Raw genomic sequence first — 23064 nt, forward strand, 5'->3', positions numbered from 1 at the left:
GGAAAAAGAAAAAAAAAACCAGTGCACATACAGCTGCTCCAACCACCTCTATGTCCCTCCCCTCTACATCCGCACAGAAAGTGATTATTCCTCTCACCGAGTAGAGAGGCAGCCTGCACTTCAATCGCTGCAATCTGTCGGCTTTCAATAACCGAGCTGCAGCAGTCACATAAATACAAACAATATCTATTTTTCCCAACACAATCTTTGCTTGAAACCAATTAGTCCTGGCTGGCCAGACAGCAGATGGCTGCGGGAGTGAGAAACAAGATGAAATGGCCTCATACTGATGGGGATTATAGAAATGAATGTAGACCTACCTCAGTATGTTCTACAAACTGCCGTAAGTAATTAATAGATGTAATTAAGATGTGAGTGTGTTTCACAAAGAGATGCAAGGCAGGCGAGCAGAGAACATCGTCACCCTGTTTCAACCCCTGTCCACATTGAGAATAACCAGTAATAATGCTTAGCTCCACTCACTCAAAACCAAAATCTTCCAGTTACTTTCAAAATAAATCTTTATTCAAGTTCAGATCTCGAAATCCAGGTACAAGAAATGGAATACAAAAATAAACGCGACATGTTGTTAGGTGTGGGCATGCCGTGCTTGTCTCCAAGGCAAGTTTCCATATTTACAACAAGACAGAAGGCAGACAGTGTGCATGAACAGTAAGGCGAACAGGATTGTCAGAAGAGAGTAGGTGAGAGGACAGACACACACACACCACGGCGAGCAGCAACGGTTTGTGGAGACTGGCGGAGGGATGCTCCGTGAAATACTCTCTCCTGTTGATGTGGCAGCACGAAGGCACTCTCCCCTCTTCACTGCACCAAACACGAGTGTTTATTTACAGAGGAAACACGGGATTGTCATGCGTAAACATACTTTTGTCATAAAGAAAACACACTTTTGTCGTGCGTAAACACACGTTTGTCACAAGGAAGCGTCGGTTTGTCAGGAGTAAACATGATGTTTATTATGCTTTCACCAAGAGGCTTGACATGCAGACACACTTCCGGACAGGGATTTCTGTCTAACCCTCTCCACCCACACCCCCCTTGGTGTGTGCTTGCACAGTCACACACACACCCAGGCTCACAGTCACACCCAGTCTCACACACACACACCCACAGGCTCTCTCACACACACACAGGCTCACACACACACAGACACAGAATCATGCGCATGCTTGTAATCTCAAGCACGAATGAACCTAGTCATTATCTGAACATTTCTGTCGGTAATTCACTTTTTTGAACCTACAAACCGATTTTCCCCCAAAACCATCTTTAATGTCCTGTATAACAAACTCTACTTTCTGTCGGTGAAAAGAAAACCATTTGATGTGAGTATTTAAAAAGCCGCTCATGTTAAAAAAATACTTGATTATGCTTTTAATAAGTTGATGAAATGTAAACACGACTTAATTTATTTTTAATAAGCCACTAAAGGGTTGAAAATGTCTTAGATAATAATATTATTATATATTGAATAGTTTGTTAGTCCGTACACAGCTTGATTGTAATATGAGACAAGGATCATGTGTGGCATCAAACTCTTTCTTCCTTCTGTGAATGAAATCCGTTGCACACGGTTCCAGACCTTCGTTGTACAAGGTTTACATCTTCCTTTGTACTGTCTTCATTTAACATCCTTTTTTTTTCTAGCGAGCAGTTCCCAACTTTCCTGCAGCCCTTTCGCCCTCATCCCCCTCTTCCCTCATCCTGCAGCTTCCCAAGAGGAAGTAACTGTCGCCGTTAATTACGGCCCTTGAAGCCCCTACTAGGCTTTTACTATACATGTCTTCTGGTGGTCCCGATATGCATTTTGTTTATGTCCCTTTTCTCCCTCGAACTCGTTTGCCTTGGAGACGGGAAGTGTCTGTCTGGCATTTAATTATTCAACCCTCGCGGTTGTAAACCTTCCTTGTGCGAAAATGTCTTTTGTGTGAAGTCTTGCCTGTGACAACACTGACCGCGAGAATGTTTCCACCCAGACGATGCCGAGTAAAAACTTATATCCAAGTTAACATTCCTACAAAGTACACCCTTACCAGTTTAAATCTTTCTTATTTGCATTTTTCCATGAATAAACTCATGATTACAAATAAATATTCAAGAGCGGTAAAAAATCTGAAGCGAAAATTATTTGACTTCAAATCGATGTCTTACAGGATCTCATACCTGTACAGAAAAAATTAGAATATAAGGGAGTTTAATATATTCATTTCATTGTCAGTAATGATTTTTTAAAACTTGAAAACTTTTTGAAAAATATTTTGAATATGAGTTGTATTTTTGGGGTCATTATAACCGTTAGTTTGTCCGTCAACAGTTCCAGAAAAAAACAAGGACTTGTCTATTTTATTTTTTATAGAACCCTTTCTTCTCTTAAGTTATAGAATAGCTTCCCTGTATACAATGTATATAATATTTAACAACTCACTTGGTTCACCTGTAGAGAATACTTCCAAACAGGTATGTCAGTGACCACTGGTCACTAAGAGGAGGGACTAGTTTACCAGGTTCTACCTCAAAATAGAAACCTACCCTTAAGGACCTGACATCATATCAAGATAGTATTGGGACCTAGTCGTAGGTTTGAACATTCATCTGCATACAGCTTTGCTGGTACATAATCTAGCTGAAAAATATTCAGGGTTTCCTGATTGATTGACATGCCTGTAATGCACTGAAATAATAATATGAAATAATAAATCTTTTTTTCAGCGTCACTTTTACTTGGGTTTGTTACGAGTATTTAGAGCCTTTTGACTGGCTTATTATTATTACTAGTATACACATTCCTGGTGAAAACTATCAGGACTTCTAAACGTGTCTGCACACAAAAGGGCTTGAAATAATTCCATGTTCATTTTCCAGTATTTTCCATGTCAAAGAAAATTTGCGTTTCCGCTGCATGATGATTTTTTCCAGCGATTTCTAAGATCGACACCTTACATAACCATAATATTTACTAGGATATATAGTTTTCTTGGTGCTAAACATTGTCAGCGTGAATTCCAACAATTATTGCAATGTCCACTTCTGAAGCTTCTTGAAACAGGCGGAAAAGTATTTCTCAGATCGCATGTAATCAAAGGTTAAATCAAAGGTGATAAAAGCACGACACACATTCATTACAAATTATTCTGATATGTCCTCATTGCAGTTTCTCTGTTTGGCATTTCACTTTCAAATTCATTCTCCAAAAAAAATAAAACAAAAACAAAAAAAACAAAAAAACAAAACAAAATAACAACAAAAAAAAACAACAAACCAACAACCAAAAACAAAAACAAACCCATCCTCAACCCCAGCTTCGTCTTTCATCTGATTCTCGGCTTCTGCCCATCCTTTCTTTAACCCTAAATTTTCGATTTTCTAGAAACAGCGGTCACTGTAAACAGTGAGAAGAAAATACAAACAAACAAAAAAAAAAACAAACCCAAGCATACATACACACAAACTAACAAACATAAAACCACACACACCCACCTGTCATCTTGTTTTCTGACATCGGGACTATTTTACACAGCATAATATTATATGTTCTTTTTTCCCTTTCAGGGTTTTTAAAAAATCTTGAGAACAGATTGCTCACTCATAACCAGTTTAAAAAAATGCAGAACATTCTATACAAACATCCGGATAACAGAAATACCGAGAACTTCAATCTTCACACAGAAAGAAAGAGAGAGAGAGGGAACGGATCATGTGATTGAGTGATGAACATAAAATAGTATGGACGGATTGAAGCATCTCTCCTGTAAACTGTATAACAGATTCAAACTATGTTTACAAAATAAAGGCACAGAAAGTAAATGTTGACTAAAGAACCGCAAATCAAGACAAACGAAACTTTTGTTGCCGTGTTTCACTCCAAACAACAGAAGGTAGATGTTTGCAACTCCACTCACAAGGCACACACAAAATCCACACTAAAAACACACACACTGGTCGTTAGAAGATCACTGCACAAAATGAACGATGGAGTGAACACTAGTCTCACTCAGTGTTTGGCTCGGACACGGGTACACATCGGGGCAAAGGTCACGTGGGGAGACGAGGGAACAACAAACACAACTCGGATGATGAAATGTTTCGTGCCCCTCCTGATCTTGGAGACACAGTTAAAAGCTTGTTTCTTCGAATATCGCCAAAATAAAAAAAAATATAATTAAATTTTTGTTTGAGACTGTACATCTGGCGTCTGTCAGTCCAGATGTACAGCTGTTGTGGCTGTCGTAGACACATCACCACAAGTCTCGCAGAGTCGATCTTCAAGAATCACTTTCAACAAGTTTGAGAAACATTGAAGAACAAAAACATCTTTTCTCTGGTGTATAACATCCAAGAAGGTCTGTTGGCACCAAGGCACCTGGTATACCTACACGACTGTTGACATCTGTGTTGACGGTTGTGTTGCTACAGTCTTTGTCCATCATCCACAATGTTGTGTCCTCGCTCAGTTAATATTATTTTAAATGATGGAGCTGATCACTTAGTCAAAGTCACAAAAAGTCACATTTATTCACTATGTGTAGTAGATGCCAGATGATGTGTAGGGAATCGTTTCAGCAGCAGGCAGGTAACATCTGTAACAAGACAAAGTGATTTTGATAAATTTCCCTCGCGGGCTTCAAACACTTTGATAAACACACACTGTGATAGCATCCTTACTTACAGTACACAGACGATACTAGTCCATGCTATTAACATTCAGAATAATACTTAGTACAGGTATAGTAGGGGTCATGTAATGTAAAGTGAGTAAGGAAAGCGTTGCCTAGAGACAGAAAAATGGTAACAGTGCCCAGGAGCTAACCAAAGCAGAATATGAATCGCGGTGTGTCCATCACTAATAGCAACAGATTGGTTCTAGACAAGTCTTTCTGAAATATGTTGCTGCCGAGGTCAATAAGACTAAAATCCATGTTTTACACACTGAACCAACCCTCCTCCCCAAGTTTAAACAGAAGTAAGATTAGACGAAAGTGCAAGTGAAACGAGAGAAGCAAAGAAAAGTCAGATGAGGCTGGTGGTCAGTGATAGAGAGAAAAAAAATGTCAGTTTAGGTCGGATGTCAATAACGATGACGATGTGAGGAAATGTCAGGAGGGCGAGAAGGAAATGGTCATGATGACAATGACATTATTTTCTCAGAGTCCAACACCTACAGGAACAGCTGCTCAGTTGACATGTCACTAACTATCCCATCGAGAGCCTGTCAGTGACGTCACATACTTCATCTTTGATCACGTGCAGAGGCCCACGTGATCTGGAAGGGCCTTGACCTTACTGTCTACTGCCCTGCCACAAACAGATACAAATGTTTCGGGTCGCTCCATCTCGAGATCTCAAGGGCTGGGTAGCTGTGGGATGTCGAGGTTGGGGGACGGTGGTCACCCTCCACATGTGACGGCTCGCAGAGAATTCCACTCCGGCATCTGGACAATTATGGTTCCTCGCTTGCTCAGGCTTATCCTCCGTGAACATCAAACCCCGGCGCACACATACACCGAGTGCCGCGTACCCCTCTCGTAGCCCCCGAGGTTTGTCAGATAAACCGCGATGGCCGCCAGAGGGTTAAAATAATTGCGCGGCATGGGGCTTGTCAAGCAAGAATGATGAAGTCAGATTTGATGATGAAAAGCCTGGCACATATTTATGTATGCTGCTGATGCTATCGCCCGGCACCCAGCTCACAACCGCTGTCCCGTCAGCCCACGAGACATGCTTCGCCTCCTCCAATCAAAGAAACACCGAAATGTTCTTCCTCCCTTCCCTATTTCATCGTGCGTGAATTTATGTACCCGCCAGGACCATTCCTTCCCTCTCTCTCTCTCCCTGTGTGTGTTTCTGTACAGTGAAAGCCCAGAAGACAGAAAGTGTAAACACGAGTCTGAAAGAGGACAGAGCATGCGATGTGGAGATGTCAAGAGGTGATGTTTAAGTCAGACTTCAGCCAAGAAACATTTTTGGTAAATGTGATGGCGGCGGTGGTTCATTAGCAGGTCTGTGATTTATGAGTAAACTTTAGCCCTCGTTAGTTTTACTACCGCAAAAACGAGAGCTCCTTTCCGACATCTCACCCTTCTACCGAAGACTTCTGCTTCAAAGACATTCTAGTCCTGAAATGTTAGAAAATAACTCTTCCTTACTCGTTACTCACAGCCACCCTCCCCATACCTCCACCCATCTGTCTATCTATACCTAACAGTAGGCGACACACAAGAGAGACATCACATTTTCTTACTCGTGAGGTTAACAGACTGGACGACGAATACCTGGCGGGGCACCCGGGGTACAGAGGTACCTGACAACTCGCCTCCTCATTTGAGGATTAGTGTCAGACCTGATGGTGATGTGGGATGAAACAAGGAATGAGTCAGTCGTGGCTCGCAAGCTTACAGCACATCCTCAGACAGACGGACGATGAAGACAAACGAGTCGACGGAAGCGCCCTCAGCCCTAACTTAATTAGCCAAGTTGTCTGCCCCAGTTGCTGACTGCCGGAAGCAAACAAGAAAGCAACTTGAAGAGGTCACAAGGGGGTCACGTGGAGATGGGGAAGGGTTTCGCAGCTCCTCAACAAACTTGCTCAGAAGAAACTCCTCGTACGAATCATCATAGAGTGTAGGGTTCGCATCCTCGCAAAGTTTTTCGATGATTAAAAAGCTGACATTCGTGAAGTGTTGCTGCCGAGCAAGACCAAATATGAATTTTGGTTAATGAGTTCTACATTAACAGTCTTGATTATTTGCACTAAAAACAAACAAACATGTCACAAACTGTAAATATCTTGTCGGAGTCTGTAAGATGTGGTAACAAGCGATAACAATCTTGTCGCAGACTGTAAATATCTTGTTACACGAAGAAGAAAAGAGTAACCTAATTTCGCTAGGCTTCCCTGTGACAAGCTTCAAGCTTTGATTGTCTTTTTAATGACAAAAAGCATAAAAGACGAAGAGGACGACGATGATAAAGAAGAATAAAAAGAACAAACAAAAACCGGTTTAATAACTGGAACATCGGGTTTTCTATGTTTAAAAATATGAAAAGTAAAAAACAGTTTTAATTTGTTTGGACATTTAGCTCTCTCTCACACTCACACACTCACTCACAAACACGAACACAAACCCAAAACACGAACACGAACACAAACACAAACACGACACAAACACAAACACAAACACAAGAACACGAACACAAACACAAACACAAACACAAGCACAAACACAAACACAAACACAAACACAAACACAAACACAAACACAAACACAAACACAAACACAAACACAAACACAAACACAAACACAAACACAAACACAAACACAAACACAAACACAAATCAAACACAAACACAAACACAAACACAAACACACACACACACCTGCGTCTGTGAAAGTCCAAAGCTTGCGCCGCTCATCTCACTCCCATATTTTAGCTTCTCTCCAGTTAAAACCATTAAAAATAATGCCATTACATTTTATTGACAGTCTAACCCTCTAAATTGAATTACAAAAGAACGAAAACAGCTGAGTTCAGACAACAAGAGCAGAACGAGAACATCAGACAGTAACAGCAGTGCAAGAACACATCGCCCTCAGCATCGTCACAAACATCACAATAAACACTCGTCTACAGGAGTTCAACCAGAGCTCACCATGCCACTCGTGTATTCCCCCGTACACTAGACACACACTGACCCCGAGAACTTTATATTTGTATATATATACACCATGCTGACACTGAGGTATTACTGTAAGTAAATAAAAATAAAAAGGACTTAAGAGCAAGGTATGTTAAAAGTCAGTCTAGCGTATCGAACACACCTCGACCTCAGAGTTGGACAAAGGTCAGCTCGTGCTATGATAATAATGTTTCCTTTTTGATGCCAATGTCGAGGAAATGTATCGTCTCCACTGTGTTTACTTACCCCGGATGCAATCATATTTCTTGCCACTACAGCTCACCATCTCACCCAGGGACCCAGCTCCCTCCCGCCATCCTTTTTTTTTTCGTGTGAGAGAGACGGTTGTCGAGGAGAGATTATCTCTCAGTTGTTGTAGCCGTGGGAGGGAGGCTAAGCAGGCGGCGATGGCGGGGGATCTGTTGTTGACAAGTTTTGACAAGTCCAGTGAAGCGATACACACAGCGGTTGCTGCGGTAGGTTGGGTTCGAGACCCAGCAAGTCCTGGCCATGTCTTTGTTACAGATGTCAGCCAGCACCATGGCGCGGGTACACGCCCGCTTACCCGTATGTTCTTTTGTGTTTATGTTTGGTTAAAAAAGCAAAATAACCATAGAAAGAATAAAAAAATGGTAACACTCGGCGCTGGAGGTTGAGCTGCCAGACTCAGTCAGAAGGAAAGGCGAGAAAGCGATTAAGTGTGGCACGCGCACTGAAGACCACTAACAGCGGAAAACATTTCCTCCCTTCTCCCCTCACTCACTCCACCTGGCGTGTGTGTGTGTTGTACGAGTGGTTAGAGGTGCGAGTGTTCTCAGTCTGCCCCTTAGGGTTACTTACGATACACTGAAGGATAAAAACACAAGTAAGAAAAGCTTTTAAGCAAACGAACCATCTCTGGCATAATCACATCATAAACACACCCAAAACGAACGAACAAACACACAGATACACAGAAAAAATTCATATTTTTATGTGCATGTGGGTGTGTACCTACAGATATATCGGTGTGGATGATCGTCTATCTCTGTGTGTGAACGTGTGTATATTTTCGCGCTTGTTTTATATTATTTCTCTCTGTGTTAATGCGAATTTCCAAAAGACAAGAAAACAGTAAGTTAAACCGTTATTTGAATTTGAAAAGTATTCAGAAACCGACTCTGAAAAGGTCGCAACAAGTCTCCATGTTTCCTTGAATACAAACGTGGTAGAGGAAATGTAAGAAAGTGTGATCAAGCTGAAATATCATTTATAAAATTTTTATCAGCACTTTTTTGTAGGAATTCTTGTGGGACAGCATAAAACAGCCCTTCAGCATCAAGCAGAATTCATGAACATATGAAAATACAATGAAACAGCATCAAGAAGCAACAAATAAAATAAAAACACTTCGAAGCAGCATCAAAAACAAACAAGATGAAAACACAATGAAGCAGCATCAAGAAGCAACAAACAAAATAAAAACACTTACGAAGCAGTATCAAGAAGCAGCAAACAAAATAAAAACACAATGAAGCAGCATCAAGAAGCAACAAACAAAATAAAAACACAATGAAGCAGTATCAAGAAGCAACAAACAAAATAAAAACACAATGAAGCAGCATCAAGAAGCAACAAACAAAATAAAAACACAATGAAGCAGTATCAAGAAGCAGCAAAACAAAATAAAAACACTACGAAGCAGTATCAAGAAGCAAGAAACAAGATGAAACAATACGAAACAGCACCATCAGTCCCACTTCAGTTATTTGCTTTGTTCTGTCTGTCGGTAGGGGAGGTAATTTCAAATCCAAGGGAGGTAAGAGAGTCAGTGTTTAACTAAAGCATCCGATGTCAGGGTTCTTCACAGTTGCTTCTGGCCAACAGCTCGACACAGCATCAACAAGTACCAACATTAATAACCCGAGCGCCGACAATGTGAAGCAGGAGGCACTCGAGGCGCAGTTACCTGCAGCCAGACGCTGGTGTCGGCGAAACCGAGGACTTGGGGGATAATTGAGGGTTAAACACGGAGCCCGGGCTGCCGCCACCGCCAGAAGGCGCTGGTGAGATCAAAACACGAGTCAAGCCAATGACAGGGCCGAGACTTGCGAACAGGAAGTGGCAGGTTTGTGAGCGGGTTTATAGCCAGACATCGTGCTGGCGATGAGAGGGGGAGGAGAGATAACCTCCAAATCTCAGAATTTCTTTTTCCGCGAGCGAGCTCACCCACACACACGCACTCACGCACACGTGGCGCTCACCAAAGAGCAGTTACACACGCACACGCACGCACGAACACACGCTTGCAGACTCACTGGCAGGGTTCTCACGACAATACTGGCCGTCAGTGGTTAGCTGTCGTGAGAAAAAAAAAATATTGGCGCCCTGACTTTTAACCTGTACCTCCCGTTTCCTTTTCTTCTAATCACTTTATCTGTCAAAGCCTCACACCCCGACTTGCAGGATTCAGTCCGAGAGAAAGGAACAAGCCTCGCGTTTCTCCACCTTTTTTTTTTCCCACGGGTGAATGAGTCTCTGAAGCCCACTGCAAACACCTGACGATGGGCCAAGCACCCCATTCTCCCACATCCACCCCAACCTCCTATCGCCACTCCCCTCGCTCTCAGCTCCACCCGAGTGTGCTACCCGCTGTGCCTAAAATAGCCGCCAGTAACCAGAGGGTGGGGTGGGAGAGGAGCACGCACAAGCTTCTGTGTTTTTATAATTTAAGTTTGGGTGGCTAGACAATTAAACAAATTAATTGTTGACTAGAACATCGCGTGTCTGAAGAGCAACAGGAAACCAACGAGAGATAGTCTGTGAGATAACATCCTGGGTTTAATCCTCGGTGAATTTATACTTTAAATTATTTACTTTGTCCTGAAGATCTTAGGTATGTGTGGTTAGCTGGACAAGTATGCATGAATATTGGATGTGTGGGTCTGTGTTTGGAGAGTCGGGTGAGCAGGGGTGAGCAGACTAAAGGGTGACGAGAGTTGTTTCTGATTCATCGACAGATCACCGGTATGAGTGGCTGGAAATTTCCAGCGAGGTCTTTTTTTATATTTTTAAATCGTATTACATTAATTATCTACCTGTAGAACAGTTAAAGCAGTCACATCCAGTGCTTAGCATGACATTAAAGATAAAACTTGATGTACAGGAGTCACCACACTGACCACACCCGAGTACAACGTGGCCGCCAAGATTACATCCTATCCTCGGAGGTCAAAAGTCACACTCCATTCAAGACATCACGATGGCAACATAGATGATGGAAGGAGTTGCCGACACGCTCAGGATTGGACTGTAGTTGTTTCTAAACCACCTCTGGCAGTTATTTTCTTTCTCAACCCTGCAAAAATCTCCGTCAGTGTCATGGGAGGGTCTTCACCCTTCCTACAGCCACGAGTGTTGTCTGAACTACCTTGTGTGACACACCAGGCAGAACAAACTGTCTCCATCCTTGCTGTCACGTGACACTGAGTTGCCCTGCCTCCCTACATCGCTATTTCCTGTGGTTCGAAATCCGTTTACTTCACCGAGTCCAGCATCTGACGTCACCGCTCGCGCTTCCCTTTGCGAAGATGGGGGAAAAAAAACCAACCTCCGATGGTGAGTCAGATTCTCTTTCTCCCAGTTTTCAGCGAAGGAAACTAATTTGCGCGCCACGGAGGTGGAGAGAGAGGATAGGGAGGACAAACTCCAACCCAACGAGTGGAGTCAGTCTACTTGCACGAGCGTTGCTAGGAAACGATTCTGGTCGCTTTTTTCGAACTAAACCATTCATAGTCTACATAGGGGTAAAGTTTTGGGGGATCCCTCCAATAAATTATAGGGTGGAGGAGAGTTTTGCGAAGGCCTACCACGTGAACAAGAGTTTTCGATCGTTGTCTACAAGAAGCTGACTTACCCGGATGGATAGCAAGGCATGCTGGGTAACCGTGCTTCATGGATCCACCCCCAAGTCTCTAATCGTTTTCAGGGTGGGAGAGAGAGAGTGGTCTTTTCTCCAAGACGATGTCATCTGCCAGAAACTGACCCCTGCGACTTATGGTGACCCCCGTGACATGTGACCCCGTTTCTGGGTCGCGCGCAGGTCGCAGTGTTCGCTGGCTGACGTCGGCGGACCAACGGGCCCCCGGCGCTGACCCCCTCCACGCTGCTGCCAAACGCGCGCCACGGGGTGCAGGTGGGCGTGGCCTGTGGCCGGCCCGTGCACCCGGCCTGATGATGATGTATTCTTCGCGCATGCGCCGTACTGCGTTTCGCTGTATGGCGCTTCCTGTCTGCACTTGGTGGTTTATGGGACGATTAGCTGTGCTCTTCGATTCGACACTTTTAAGCTTTTTTCTCTCTCTCTTGCTTCCACCTCTCCTTTCTTTCTCTACTCCCTCATCCTAGATTTAGCCAGCGCTTTTCTAGTGAATTGTACCCCGGATGTAGTCATGTGCTATCAGCACGTGGTCACTCCCACAACTGACCAGTATTTTAACGAACACGGAGTTGATTGTATGCTCTCCGACTTTAAACTTATATACTTTGTTTGGAAATAGCACTTCGGTCTACCCTTACAGTTACATTCTCCTCTTTTCTTCCTTCATTTTCTTTACGATGTTCACTGTGCATGTGTGAATGTAGGTGTGATGTCCTGTCATACGGCCACCCTAGTCTTAACAGCGCTGCATTGCTTTCAAACGTGGACTAAATAATTTTGTTAGTGAGAAAAAGAAACTTCACATGAATATTCTAAAAAGACACGCGGCTTATTTTGTTTAAGAAACAGTCTCAGAACTGTCTCCTACACAGACGACAGTCACATCTCTTAGCGACGAACAAAAAAAAAAAAATAATAAGAAAAGATTTTGTGAAAAATCCTACACTTCCATAAATAAATAAGACTGCAACTCTCTTTTAGCGCTGTCTTTCTCTCCACCGCCATCCCGGTACCCCTCTACCCCGAGTTACCCCGAGTGGCAAACTAAACGAGGGCGCTCCTCGACATCCGCCTGAAAGAGTCGGCGCCTCCCCCTCCCGGCTCTCTCCCCCTTCCCTGGGCCTCTCCCCCTCCTCTGCCTACTTGACGATGGCACTGCGGCTCTTGAAGGCCCTTTGGTGTAACAAGGCCGCTCCCTGCCTCTACACACCTCTACACACCTCTACACACCTCTACACACCTCTACACGCCTCTACACACCTCTACGCGGTCACCACAGGGCTGTGTGTAGTCTGGGGGTGGGTGAGCTCATCTCACACACCTTCACAGTGGTACATCATCTCACTGTTCATCTCACAAAACACCTTCACACTGTGACTGGTACATCGTCTCACTGTCTGCCTCATCTACCGCTGTATATACAGTGTCTAGTAAGGTTCCTTGTCTACTTGTCTCCTCCCGAGCAGTTGCTGTGCATGTAGATGCCGGTTGTCTACAAGTAACATGTTCATCTAGTATTTACACTGTTGTATAGATGCCTGTTATCTACAAGTAACATGCTTATTTAATATTTACATTGTTGTGTAGATGCCGATTGTCTACAAGTAACCTGTTTATCTAGTGCTTACATTGTTGTGTAGATGACTGTTGTCTACAAGTAACCTGTTTATCTACAGTTTACATTGTTCTATATATGTCGGTTGTCTGCAAGTGACATGTTTATTTACTATTTACATTGTTGTACAGCTAAACGATAATGTGTTTCAGCCAAAGACAGTGGGTGGTTTGTACCAAGACCACAGGTAAAGAGTCTCGCAGTCTTGTCGTCGTACTGGAAGTGGTTCACCGTGTCTAGGAAGACAGAGTCTGGCTCTGTTTTTATCTCTCCCGATCAATCATCTCCCCATTCTCGCTACGAATGCCAACAAATAATCAGAAATCTGACATTTCCCTCCACAAGCTTCTATTACTGTTACATGTGATAAACACGGAGTTTACTACAGCATTCTACAAGTCTTCACACAGCTTGACCACAACACTAAAGACAACATGGCAACACCTCTATGGGGCAGCGTGACCTCAGCTTTAAACACAACATGACCTGAACTTTCAAAATTCATTATTCGAGTTCTAGGACCTTTCATCAAGCACCAGAAAGAATGTCTTTTCTGACAAAACATTTTTTAAAATATACAACAAAATTTTCGATAGTTTAATCGCATGTTTACTTGTATTTAACACAATGGACACCAGAGTAGACATCTTGACATTAAAAATATTTTGTGATGGTAAAAACTTTCTGGTTGAACCATCTTGGACTATCTTGGAGTGTTAGGTTGATGCCAACCTGTATGTTTGTACAATCAACAGATTGTTTAAAATTATGTCTGTTCACTCCTACCTGCTAAAACCAAAAAGAATATCATTCATTACCCTTCATTTACTGAGTGCATCACTCACAAAACTGAATAAAACAACTCTCTCTCCCTTACTTCTACACTCGGCCTCCCTGGGCTGATGGTAGATGATGGATGCCACATCTGTGTTTCGTTGCCATAGCGACAGGAGTTCGAACTGAAAACTAACTCCACAAGCAATTCACCAACGATTAGTCATGCTGGTATTCCAGCAACAAAACTAAAGAAATAGAAATAAAATGATGGGTTAGGCCGTTAGGGTCATGAAGGTTGGAGGTAAAATCAAGCGGCAGGCGACTGCCACCCGAAACACATTTTACGATCGGAATGCTTGGCACTCATGCGGAACCGGCTTCAATAGACCAAGTCTGCTTCCCAGATTTTCCGGATGAGAGCTCTGGAGCATAGGTAGACCATCTCGGCTGGTTGTAGGATGCTCAGAATGGAGCCTTCAGGTCGACACAAGATAGCACAGAGAGAGAGAGAAAGAAAAAAAAGAAGAGAAAAACAAATTTTTGCCTTTAGAGGTAGACTGGTCAGCCTATTGGGAGGATGCAACCTGGTCAGTCCTCCTGAAGGTATATGAGAATTCCAGACTATGCTTTTGTGAACATTCCCTCCTTCTCTCTCTCTTTCACACACACATACACCTCACACACTCACACACGCACATAGGGGTGGAAAGGAGGGGAGGGTAGGACGCGTGTTATTTTCTGGGGTGGGAGTAAGAAGCAGGAGGAGCTACCCGCTGTCAGCTGGATGTCTCAGACCGGTCGCCACGACACAAGAGAAGCCATAGTGAGTGGTACAGCGGGCACAACTGTCAAGCCATCCATCATGCCTCGCGCGCAGTTTTAATTCCACGACGACACCGGCGACTGCCGGACCGCACCACGTGACGCGCGTGCGTTGCACACGAACCTGAGGTAGACAAGCCTATCAATCATCGGCAAAACCATCCTCCGCTCTCCTCCTCCTCCTCCACTCCCTCACTTCCAGCCTCGTGGAAATGGCGGCTCGGCAGGGAAGGAAATGGAAAATACCAAACCGGCGATTTCACCACAAATCCGTATTTTACGGCAAGTGTCGTCTGCTGCTCGGCAACGATTGTGGGAGGAGGGGATGGAGGGGATGGAGAGAGGGAGAGAGGGAGAGAGGGAGGGAGAGGAGTTTAGCTCAATGGCTACAGACACATTTTCTCGCCCTGAAAAAAACGATTTGAGACGATTTATACAAGTTTGGTGGGTTTGGAGGGAAGGTAGGAGGTAGTTGTGAAGCACTTCATTTAGCAGCTGTTGCTCGGGGAGATATTTCTTCAAGACAAAAGAGTTTGAACGACAAAATTTCAAAAACGAACTTTCAGTATGGTGTTCGTGCGTGTGTTTCTGCAAACTGAAATTTGTCTAATTTGATACTCTGTCCTAGAATAAGCGAGTCTCATTATTTTCTGTGACAATTAAGGCCTCTTATCACTTATCACATCCATTGTCTGTCATCGAATGTTTAAATGTTTAATTTTTGTCATTACTGGTCAGTGCAGAAAGTGTGACATATCTTCGTCGTGATGCTGCACGATACAAGTGCACGAATAATAATAATAATAATAATAATAATAATAATAATAATAATAATAATAATAATAATAATAAGTGGTGTACATGAAATGTTCTGACGGTGTGTAACATTTAATGCCTTCAGGAATTTTTCAGGTTTACTTGCAATAACTGTTAAAAAAAAATTTCTCTCTTTAAAGACTTTGAACGAGGATGCCTTTGCTGTTTGTCCTCTTCATAAACACTTGTTTACTCATCGCTGCAATTCAAAAGATCAATGTGTCTGTCCTAAAATGTATTTGTTGAGAAAATTCATACGTATGCATGTATGTTGATCAAGATTAGTGAATAGTAAAAATAGTAATGATAATGCATGTGATCATAAATCGCTAGAAACGGAAATGTAGAGATTGTAATCGGTGGCTAATTGGATGCAATTAATTATCCCACAATCCCTATTTCCCTCTCTCCAGGGTAGAGGGCGCTAGAAATAACCACTTCTTCGACGTCTGAAGCCTCAAGAACCAGAAAATAAGTGCCAGGCCCTGAAGTAGACCTCGTGAGTAACAACAAAAACAAATAAAATCCCGGTGTCTTGAATGGGCCTCTTTAAACATGAATAGAAAAGGACGAACTAATCATTAAAGCTCCTAGAAGTGTGAGAAACCTAATGCTATACTGCCTCCCTGTAGTAATGATAGTGATGTTTATTATTTAATTAACAATGAGGTGATTAAAAGAATGATGTTTAATACTTAGAAATATTCACGACCGACGAAAAAATAATCTTAATAGCGAAATTGTAACAAATGAGGACAAAATACTGTCCTCGCCCAACTTTTTCTGTGTGCGAGTATAGTTGGCGGTGATATGTCGTAAACATACGGCAGAATGTAAACATACGGCAGTATGTCGTAAACATATAGCAGTATGTCGTTAATATATATAATATATATCAGTATGTCGTACACATACGGCAGTATGTCGTCCCCTACACAAGACATCGGACATTGAATCCCCGATTCCAGAATAGTTTACAGAAATATCTGCAGCCAAATGTCACCTCTCGCCGCAGTCTCACTCGCACTCACCTTAGGGTCAGAGGTCCTCCTCAGTCCGCTAGAGGCACCAGGTCATGGCACGGGGGGGAGTGGGGCGAATGGTCAGTGTCCAGCCATGGAGGTCCAGGCGCCCTCCATGCGCCACACGGAGAAGGCGTAGGACAGACGTTCGCTGGCCACGTAGCTGCACGAGCTGCCCAGCTTGCCGTCCGGCTGGTCGGAGCGCAGCACCTGGTACAGGAAGTCGATGTAGCGCGTGGCCAGCTTCAGGGTCTGGATCTTGCTGAGCTTGTCCGAGGGCAGGGTCGGGATGATCTGCCGCAGCTGCGCGAAAGCCTCGTTCAGGGACTGCGTGCGCTGGCGCTCGCGGACGTTGGCCATGACCCGCTGGTTCTGCAGGTCCTGGAAGCTCTGCAACTTTTTCGTCTTCTTCTTGCCTGTCGTCGCCGCCCCTCCTTCTTTGATCCCCCCGCTGCCGTTGGTGGAGCCGTCCGCGCTGCACGATCCGTTGTTGGCGCTGCTGCTGCCCTCGCCGCAGGAGCTGCCCTGGCTGCTGGAGTCCTGGCACTCGTCGTCGTCGTCGTCGGAGCCGATGACGGCCAGAGGTCGCTTCCTGCTGCTTGGCGGCGTGGCTTGGTGTTGGTGCTGCTGGTGGTGGTGGAGGTGAGAGTGCTGCTGTCCTGTCATTGGCGCCCCGGCCAGTTGGGTGTCGTCTTCGCTGTCAGATTCCTCGACTTTCACATCAATCTCCAGGCGGGAGGCGTCTGCGTTGTTGTTGCTGTTGTTGTTGTTACCACCGCTGTTTTGATGATGGTGGTGATGGTGGTGGTGGTGGTGGTGGTTGTAGCGCTGGCTGTGTTGAATTGTGTGATGGTGGTGGTGATGGAGATGGTGGGGGTGGTGGCTGAAGTTAAACGACTCGCTGTGGTCTGAACTGTGGTTGCTGTCGGTGTCGGTGGTAGCATGAGAACCGTCACTGCCCAGTGCACCCTGCGTCTCTGGTACCATGGTCACGTGACACGGTCCAGGTCAGGCGAATCGTCTGCTGTAGAGGACAACGACAGGGTAGTGTTACAGGGCTGCTGCTTCTACATGATTGTTAGCAAATACAAACAAAACAAAGAAAGAAAAACAAACAAAACCAAGTGAGTTTATGTTCACACGACTTCAAGGTTCCTTTTGAGGAGGCAGAAAAATACAATCTTAGTGACCTTTCCAGAGAGAAACTAAAAAGGAAAAAAAGTAACAACAATAATAATTATTTGAGTTAAAATATAGGCAATTTATTACCAGAAATAAAGTAGTAAAAAGACATCATTGGCATAAACATGTTGACTAACAAAGTAAAGACGCAGGACAGGTACTTCAGTTACCAGGTGTATCAGGTAACAGGTAATTCAGTTGCCAGGTAGATTAAGCTGGTAAGTGGTACAGTAACTAGGTATATCAGGTAGTCAGTGAGTGGTATAGTTGGTTGCCAGGCAACCAGGTATGAGGTAGTATGAGCAGATCATCAGTCTGGGGCTCAGTTGAGTAAGAGAGGGCGGCGAGGGAAGTAAGTTGACAACCTTTATAGTTCTGTCCTCGACACTGTCATCACCTGACAGCTCATGCCTCTACACCAACAAGGTGCTGACAACTTTCTCACTTTTCTCTCCTTGATTCGAAGTCAGTAACAATTCATCACACACATACACACACACGATCACACACACATATACAGATGAACGCGCGAATAAACAGAAGACAAAGATGGAGGAAATGAGCAAAGGAACTGTTTCCTTATTCAGTCAAACATCCAATGACAACAGGTAAACACTGGCAACAAGAATATTGAAAGAACACAAAACCCTCTTCAGATAAGATAAAAGGTAAGGTAGAAGGTAAGAGGGGATTGTGGGCAAGGAAGAAAAAGGGGACAGAAGGGAGAGAGAAAAAAAAAAAACCTTTCTCTCCTAGGAAATGTTAGCGGTGTTCATTGTCCAGAAACCACCCGCACTTAACATTTCAAAGAAAATAAAACTAAACAAAGGAAAACAAAGCGGTATATAAAAAAAGAGATTAAAAAACAGAAATACACAATAAAGTCAACAAGAATACAAGGAAAGCTACCCTGGAGGTAAACCCAGCGAAAGGAAATGAGAAATTCTGGTGAGAGGAGCGAGCGAGGAGGCTGGCGGGTGTGTAGCGATGCTCAGTGCACGAGCATTCCACTTTGGTGGACTAAAAGGAGTGGAGGGCGAGGGTTTTTTTTTTCTTCTTCCTTCAAGACATCCTGTCGTGTTTCCTCCGAACCCTCATAAACTTTGTACGCACTGGCGCAGTCGGCGGGCAAGCGGGGTTAAAACAGCGCGCGGAAGTGAGCGAAGGACGGAGGGAGGAAGAAAGAAGGAGGAGAAGGAGGGTGAGAGGGAGGAAACCAGGAGACAGTGACCCGACTTCTCAAAGAGTTCGACTGAAATGGCTCCAGCACTGACTGCGGGACTCGCGCCTTCGGAGGATGCCACGGGGGAGGAGGGTCCCGGCCCTTTATTTACGGCCTCGTTCTGGAAGTGTGCACCTGTTATGGTAGTCACAGGAAAAAAAACCTCCACAGGGAAATAAACATAAATTTACTTCTGTCATTTTAAAATAAACAGACCACACTGTTAGAAAATTTGAGAGTTAGAGTGGACTGCGCGGCGATGATGATGATGGTAATGATGATGGTCTTCGTTGCAGGCGATAAAATGTTTTGACTTCCGGTTGGAATGAGACATTATGGGTTTTTTTTTCCTCCCTGCTTCATTTTTTTTTCGTGTGTATCCTGGTGTAGCAGGATCATAAACCTCTGTAATGCCACATCTGGAGAAAAGTAGACAAGCTCAACTCAGACAGCGTTTCCTTGAGTGTCTTTGGATTGTTTGTGTCTCAGGCGGGGCCCGAGTCCAACCGACAGAACGACTCGCCCCGTCAGCTCGCCCACGCTGACCTCATCGGGACTTAGTGGCGATAAGAACCTTTCTTCCCACTGCCACACCTTCAGGATTGTTTGACATCACCTCTGTCACTGAAGACGAACTTTTTTTTTTTTTTTTTCCTCTCCATCTGGTGACGAACAAAGCTACTTCATTAAATTTTTTGTTGTACTCTTTCTTTCAGCATCTCTTATAGGTATCCTGCAGGCACACATATAAGGTTCCATTGATGCTTTATGTCAAGATTCCCTCTTCCATATAAAATAGCAATTTCGGCAGGAAAGACAAGAAAGGATATATACTCTGAATAAATTTTCATATATAGAAAGTGTTTATTTCACAATGACAAAAAGGCTGAACAAGAAAGAGTTCTCAAATTTACGATACCTGTCTTATGTACTGGAAAGTTTATGATTGTAAATTAATTAAAAAAATCTTTATTGTCAATAATTTTTTTTTGGTTTGCTCGATTAGATTAATGTGTTCAGTTTAGATGATATGTTAAGCACTGTGTCTGGTAGGACAGGGATGTCGCAACCTCCACCTTTTCGCACCTGTAGGACAGATCCGTGTTCGTTGGACATGATTGCTAATGTTTTTGTACTCTTGTGGCCAAACAGTACAAGGTAGACTAGGGCCTCCTGTACGTGGAGCTACTGAGGTAAGATACAGAGTTAACTTTGTCATTTTTTTTTCTGGCTGACGGTAGAGACACCTGCCTTCCTCGTCATCAGGTTTCTCACAACACACCCATCACCTGCCGTCCGGTCTGCTTGCGCGCGCTTTGTGTCGTTGCCAAATCCTTCTTGGCAATCATCATCATCATCATCCATCCTCATCTGAAAGATATCTACGATTTCTACTTCTATATGAACAGAAAAATGGGAAACCATCGGGAATTCCCATGATGACTGATCATTGGCACTGACCTCAGTGTCTGACCTCTTTGTTGACAGACAGCTTACTTTTATCTATCTGTTTGTTTGTATCTCTTTCTGTCACATGCTGATAGCAGGCTGTAATGTTTTCGTTTTTTGCACGCATAAAAATAAAGCACAAAGGTAGATACCACGACAATCTGTCATGGACCTCTATGAAGTAAACATCTCTACTTACAAACCAGTCACCTGTCATAAGTGAGCTCGTGTGGATGTTAAACAATACACACAGACCATCCCAGACTGTGCACCTGGTGACCTATTGTTGTTTTTCCGTTGAACTGTTTGACGGTTAAATTATCCTTGAAAAATACATTAAATGTGAATGGCTCATTATATAGAAATAAATGTAGACATATTTTCTTAGAAAAAAAATGTAGGGCCACAAAAGTGACAAAATCATTAACGAAAATTCCCAGGAGGATATGAGTCAACTAGTTTACAGTTTCTAGTACATGAATGTTTTTCTAGTCTACATCGGTACTGGTCCTGGGTTTCTGTAAGGCACCTCTCTCTTCTACAATAAACTCGTGAGTGTTAACAAAAATAAAAGTTCATCTGAGGGAGAGTTTGGTACCTACCTGTGAAAAGTTTCTGAGTTAGGATGCACAAGGTCTATGAACACCTGTGTTATTATCTAGAATACACTGATTGTTGTCTGTATTACACAACACCAGTCACCTCAATGCTCTTCATTAAAAGTTCATTAAAACAACCAGCATGGCGCACAAATATAAACCTCATTGGATGTTTACAGAAGATCAACATAAATACTGTTTAAGTAAACATTTTAAAAAATCCGTGGTAACAGCTGTTGCTATGGTTACACAATACTTAGCCTCATTTAAGCTGTTGATAACATAAACATCATCGTCTGAACAGGATTTACTATACATCGTATGAAGATTGTGCGTGATACAGCAATGTTTATTCATTTACACTGTAAACTACATAAACTAGAATTTTATTTCCTACATTTGAAAAATATAGTTCAGCTCTTTGTTTGACTCTCAGAATAAACTGATTTTACAGATGTTAATTGGAAGAAAGTCTAGTTTCGTAGCATGCATTGTTTAAAGTTTAGCAACATCTTGAAGGAACTATAAATCACATCACTGTTATGGACACAGGTAGGTCACGTGATGGATAAGTAAGCCCTTGACAACAACGGTAAATTCTCACCTGGCACTGCCAAGAGTTTGATAGTGAAGAACAGGGATGGCATCGGAATTCACTACTTTCAAAAGCACTTCACGACATCCAAACTCACTTCACAAACAGACATGTCACGACCTCCAAGCTTACTTCACAGACATGTCACAACATCCTCACCATCTCAACACCACGTCACAGCACACACTGGTGACGTACATGACAACAAAAGACGCACTAATTCCCGCGAGCGCACGTACACACCCACATACACACTGTAGACGGCGACAGTCTCACCTGCTCACAACACTTACATCAGTTCTTGCTCGTCCTCCTGAAACCGTCGAGGGTCCCAGAGTCCCGACACAGCCTCGTCCAACGGTCCTGTCTGCTTCAAGCCACAACCATTGCCACTCCAGGTCTCCACCTTCCAGCACGACGACCACAACATCGGCTTCAGCCCAGCATTCTGTCTCCCTCCCCGGGTAAACAAGATGCACACAGACACACAGACCTGCTGCTGCACGCACACAACAAGCCGAGAGAACGCGAGCACGAGCCACTCCTTGGTCACTGGAAGGCTTCTGGCCAAGAATGTGGACGGGCCGCGAGGCGAGGGGTTAACGGACGACCAACAGCTGATGGCAGTCACTCCACAAGTCCGCTCATCTCTCACTCGGCAGTGAGGCAGCCACAGACTTGCAGGCGGGCCGTGGCAGCAGCAGGAGGATACACTAAGTGGACGTGAGCTCACGCGAGTACGTATATACAAGGCGAGCGCTCCACACGGACGCGCAAAGCACGCGCTCACGTGGCAAGGGACTCGGAACTCACAGGCTTACACCAGCTTGACGGTGAAGGAGGGAGAGAGAGAAAGAGAGAGATGTGGCGGGGGGTTGAGGCAGAACTGAACTGCCTGACTACAGCTGAGACATCGAGCAGAACAGGGAATGGGGTGTCGGGGTGTCTTTCAAACAAAGCGAAGTTTAACGATGGTTGGTTGATGAGCCGTTAGCTGCTTATCGAGAGTGAGACGCCAACAGTTCATGAGCTCCACACCACCAGCACCACCGCCACCACCACCACCACCACCACTATGAAGAAGAAGAAGAAAAAAGAAGAAATAAAAAAGAAGAAAGAAGAAAGTAAGAAAGAAGAAAGAAAGAAAGAAGAAGAAGAAGAAGAAGAAGAAGAATCCATCCACTTACCGAGAAGAAGAAATAAAAACAAACAACCAAACAAAAGGCACACTTCACTGTGAATACCATCGGAGGAAGCGAGATTCAGTTATCTGTCAGCACAGTCACTCAACTCCTCCCACTGTTGTCGTCTGTCCTGCACTTCAGCCATCAGACGCACTTCAGTCAA

General features: G+C 43.9%; 1 protein-coding gene across 3 annotated transcripts; it reads right to left on the reverse strand.

The window, feature by feature from the left end:
• Positions 1 to 503: 503 nt before the first annotated feature.
• On the reverse strand, positions 504 to 22772 carry LOC112565023 (twist-related protein-like). Of its 3 annotated transcripts, none has more exons than XM_025240249.1 (3): positions 22011 to 22772; positions 16680 to 17691; positions 504 to 4601 (listed from the first exon to the last, which is right to left on the reverse strand). In XM_025240249.1, the coding sequence occupies exon 2, from the start codon at positions 17655 to 17657 to the stop codon at positions 16752 to 16754; it is 906 nt and encodes a 301-aa protein (XP_025096034.1). In that variant the 5' UTR covers positions 17658 to 17691; positions 22011 to 22772; the 3' UTR covers positions 504 to 4601; positions 16680 to 16751. The 3 variants fall into 3 exon arrangements, with proteins under 3 accessions (XP_025096034.1, XP_025096031.1, XP_025096032.1); XM_025240246.1 differs by having other exon boundaries at positions 16680 to 17694; XM_025240247.1 differs by having other exon boundaries at positions 16680 to 17694; positions 21994 to 22772.
• Between the last annotated feature and the right edge of the window lie 292 nt (positions 22773 to 23064).

This window comes from Pomacea canaliculata, linkage group LG5 (assembly GCF_003073045.1).
Source record: "Pomacea canaliculata isolate SZHN2017 linkage group LG5, ASM307304v1, whole genome shotgun sequence".
Taxonomy (NCBI): Eukaryota; Metazoa; Mollusca; class Gastropoda; order Architaenioglossa; family Ampullariidae; genus Pomacea; species Pomacea canaliculata.